This window comes from Morone saxatilis, unplaced genomic scaffold, assembly GCF_004916995.1.
Source record: "Morone saxatilis isolate NCDOM2014 unplaced genomic scaffold, NCSU_SB_2.0 Contig22, whole genome shotgun sequence".
Lineage (NCBI taxonomy): Eukaryota > Metazoa > Chordata > Actinopteri > Moronidae > Morone > Morone saxatilis.
In genome coordinates this window covers 11,312,373-11,316,509 of record NW_023339785.1, presented here as the reverse complement: position 1 = coordinate 11,316,509, position 4,137 = coordinate 11,312,373, and the positions used below count along the sequence as shown (strand labels likewise).

Genomic DNA, 4,137 nt, shown 5'->3' with positions numbered 1-4,137 from the left:
CCAGCAGTTTAGACATTAATGGCTATGTGTTGAGTTATTTTGAGGGGACGGTAAATTTACAGTTAAACAAGCTGTACACGGACTACTTTACATTGTGTCAAAGTGTCATTTCTTCAGTGTTGTCCCATGAAAAGATATAATGAAATATGTGCAGAAATGTGAGGGTTGTACTCACTTTTGTGAGATACTGTATGCATTCTACAGGCTCAAGGGAAAAAAAAAACATGTAACCTTCATTTTGAATTAATTGCATTTATTTGTAAAAATGTTATCACCTTGGGTGATGACTTGACACTGCTCGAAGCAAAATGTAGCAGTGTTTAATGTAGTTAAACTTCAGCAAACCACTTATTTAAATCTAAAAGGGTGCATCTCAATGGTGCATATGTACTTAATGAGTAAATTCATGAGTCATCTGCGTTATAACTAGGTGAGAATTTCTCCTGTGGCCAAACATATCAAACAAGTCATTGAGATATCATCCTTCATGTGCAACATACTGTAGCTGTAGCATATCCTTCTGTGATACAGCTGTGTGCTTCTTAACTAATTATACCCTTTGTTGATATGAAAACCTAAATGTAGCCATCAAATACAAAAGAATGGACATGTATCATAGTAATGTCAGTGTTTTATATACTTTCTGAAGTTGAACTACAATACAGGCTGATATTTAAGAATGTATAGCCCCATCTTTACCTTGAAAAAAAAAGAAAAAAAACAGGTTTCAAACGATGACAATCTTTAAGTAGCATTCTCTCACTTGCTCTCTCTATACAGTATATGTACACACACTTTTCCATCATTACATTACAGGTAATGAAAAACAAAACATTTAGCCAGGGAATAGAAAAGCAAAATACCAAACATTTTACTTTCTTTAGAAAAGGAAAAATAAAAACATTTCAGCTTTTCTTGTTAACCCACCAAAACAAACCGCTCACTGCCTGACAGTTAGATCACTGGAACCCACACTGATTTTCAGGGAGCCACTCAAAATATGACTGGTCAACAGTGAACACAAAAATTATATATATTTTTAAAAAAAGAAAACAACAGCAACATAGGTTTAAAGCACAAAAGAGGACGGGCTCTGCTCTTCAGGTCTTTTCTATGATAAGTGATGGTTCCAGTTCAGGTCCATTCGGACCTCTATCACACAGCCAGCCCTGAGGAGGCCTGTAGTGCGACAGCGAGGAGTCAGTCTCTCCCTCTAGTCGTCTAGTCCACTTTGACCACACTGTAGATCTTATTTACAAACCAGAAGCAGGCGAAGAAGCCAATTGTACCTGAGAAGAGAAGACAGGTTAGAGGACTGATGAATTAATGAATGTTTTGATAAAAAATAACAAAACAAAAAAAGCAAAAACAGAGAAATCACATTGACAATATTAACACCAAAGTGAAACTAGCTGCCTTTGGGACAAATATAAGCAAAGCACAGAATTAATGAAAGGCCACAAAGTCCTGAAATTAATGTACTTCAAGGAAACAGACACAAAGAATTTCAGATTTGTCGCAGCGAAACTAACTTTCATCCATAAAAACTTGAAAACTAACTTTTGACAGGGTTTGGACTGCAATCTCCACAAGACAGCAAAAACACCAACACCAGCACTTCATTTTGTAAAATAATATTCTCCCCCAGTGTTGAGAAGCCAGATTGGTCAAATCCTGGATCAATTCATGTGGGTATAAAACTCCTATCTGACTGCTCAATGGGGGCCACGCAGCCCAATCCCGAATTAAGTAGTGATCAAAGTTGGGATGAGGTGAAAAAGACAGACAAGAAAATAAAAACTTTAAAATGGGAAATGAGAGAGATTAGGATTATTTAGATCAAAACTTGAAGCAAGGAGGGAAACTGATCATCTTTTCCTTGAATCCTTGGATTATTTCTTGGTGATAATCTTTTGACATCTCGTCCCCTCGCTACTTACAGCTCTGTCTTTAAGATAGTGTCAAGCAGTTATGCAGAGACAAGCAGGGCTGCAGGCTAACTTTTATCTGGTCTAATGACAGTATAACACCAGAAAAGAAATATCATCTGACATTATGGTGAGCAGTATATTCCTTGGTGACATAAAGACTAGGCTGTTATCTAGTCCTGTATATTATCCTTCTTCTGCACATATACCTAGTGTCATCTGAGTGGGTATGCAAGACAGCTGGTCAGTCAAGAGAGTGCTGTTACCATGTCAACGTGTGTCAATCTTTGTCTCTTTTAACATGGAGACATAAGCCTAAACAATGTTCTGTTCATTCCACCTCGGTGATAATGTGTGTGGTACATAGATCTGCAAAACCACAGACAAACAGCTGGATTTTGAGAGAAATTATTGTATTAGCGGTGTTCAGGAACCCTGACTGCATATAGGCACATTATCAGCCATGGCAACGAGTGAATGTGGTGCCTGTATCTTTGAATCTACAAAAAAAATAAATAAGAACGAAAAAAAAAGAACTCATGGCTCGGCTTCTCTAACAGCAAGCCACAGACAGTAAAACTGACCCAAATAAGTCTACAAAACTAGATCTGACCAAGAGGGACTTTGAACACTCTAGTCTCATTTCTCACAGTCTCTGATTTTCATTAGGCTTTAAAACAAAAATGAGTTTAAATGAGCCTGTTGCAAATAAACTTTAACTGCATTTGAAACAGTGCGACTGTACAGCCAGTATACAAATAAAAAGGCCACGGCTTGGCTTTAAATAAATGACCAAAAAAAAAAGTGTGGACTGCTTCCGGGTGTTTTACATAGGAACCGGATAGAAGTCCTGAATCTTCACAATACAGTTCAACTAATACTGAACAAACACTGGACAAACACTGAACAAACACTGAGCAAAGCAAACAATGCCATTCACGCACACCCTTTTTCTTTCTGACATACGGTAAGCATTCATAATTATTATAAAGAAGAGAATAAGACTGCAGTGTAACAATTTTTTTTTAAATGTAAATGATTTATATAGCTGATCTTTTTTGATTTTTTTATACAAACTGAGCTCACCAATAAAAGCAACCGATCACAATATAATATCCTAGTATTACTGCCATGTGTCAAGACATACAGGAAACCACTGTGGCTGCTTAAAGAGTGCACACGTCACGTTACTCAAAGCCTCACCTGTGAAGAGGAAGAAGATGAGGACCATAATCATAGTGTATCCAAAGTAGAGGATGGTGCTGGCAGCTCCAATTATTTGAAGCTTTGAGAAGAAGTAATGCACGGCATAGATAAACAGATAGACTGCTGTGAAGCCACTGGTCAGGAAGGAACGCCACCACCAGTGGTAGTCCTGGACACACATTACAAAAGATAGCATGTTAGGATTCAGTAAATAGGACATATATACATCGACTTCAAACTGTAGAAGATGGAAAATGCAGAATAACAAGCCATACTGATTTTGACTCAATTACCCAGTACAAACATATGATTAGCATTACATGTAATCAGGGCTGTACAAAGAACAAATAAGCCCACAATGTCTATATTTAGGATCAAGATCTAGAGTGAGATACTTTAGATATTGAATTTATTGCAATCATTTATTTATACTATAATATGACAATTGTAGTATGTGCTATTAACAGTAACTTTATTTTTAAATTTAAGTAATTCATTTTGATAAATGAGACAAAATAGCCCAAACATTCAGGTACCTCAGCACATAGGTGGAAGTAGCAGAGCAGAATTGTGGCCTCAGAGCAGGTAATGAGTAGAATAATGAAAACCAGGAACAGGAATCCAAACATGTAGTACATCTGATGAGACCTGAAAGATAGCAGGCAACATTTAGCAAAGAAACAAACTCTACCTTTGCTATAGCAAAGTACACATTTTCCAAATAGGACTTGCTGGACGGACAGCATTCCCATCTTCTTACCAAATGCTGTTGAGGATGAAGAAAAGTTGGATGAAGATGCAGCCAAAGGGCAGTATGCCTCCCATTACTATACCAGGGATAGGCTTTGTGAAGAATGACTGCTCAGGAATTTGACGGGGGATCTGGTTGGTTCGCACTGGCTGCTCAATTGCCTGGACAGTAGTAGTAGAAGAAATGATTACACAGTCTCAAACACACACACACACACACACACACACACACACACATTTCACCTACAATTAA

The 4,137-nt window shown here is 37.5% G+C and overlaps 1 protein-coding gene across 2 annotated transcripts in view; it reads right to left on the bottom strand.

Moving 5' to 3' along the window:
- Positions 1-236: 236 nt before the first annotated feature.
- LOC118333675 (transmembrane 9 superfamily member 2) overlaps positions 237-4,137 on the bottom strand; it is an 8,913-nt gene continuing 5,012 nt past the window's right edge. For both annotated transcript variants that reach the window (XM_035669422.1, XM_035669423.1), the window contains 4 exons: positions 3,895-4,046; positions 3,671-3,782; positions 3,132-3,303; positions 237-1,289 (listed from right to left, as the gene is read on the bottom strand). In XM_035669422.1, coding sequence (XP_035525315.1) covers positions 1,222-1,289; positions 3,132-3,303; positions 3,671-3,782; positions 3,895-4,046 — 504 coding nt within the window. In that variant the 3' untranslated portion in view covers positions 237-1,221. The remainder of the gene's footprint in view (positions 1,290-3,131; positions 3,304-3,670; positions 3,783-3,894; positions 4,047-4,137) is intronic.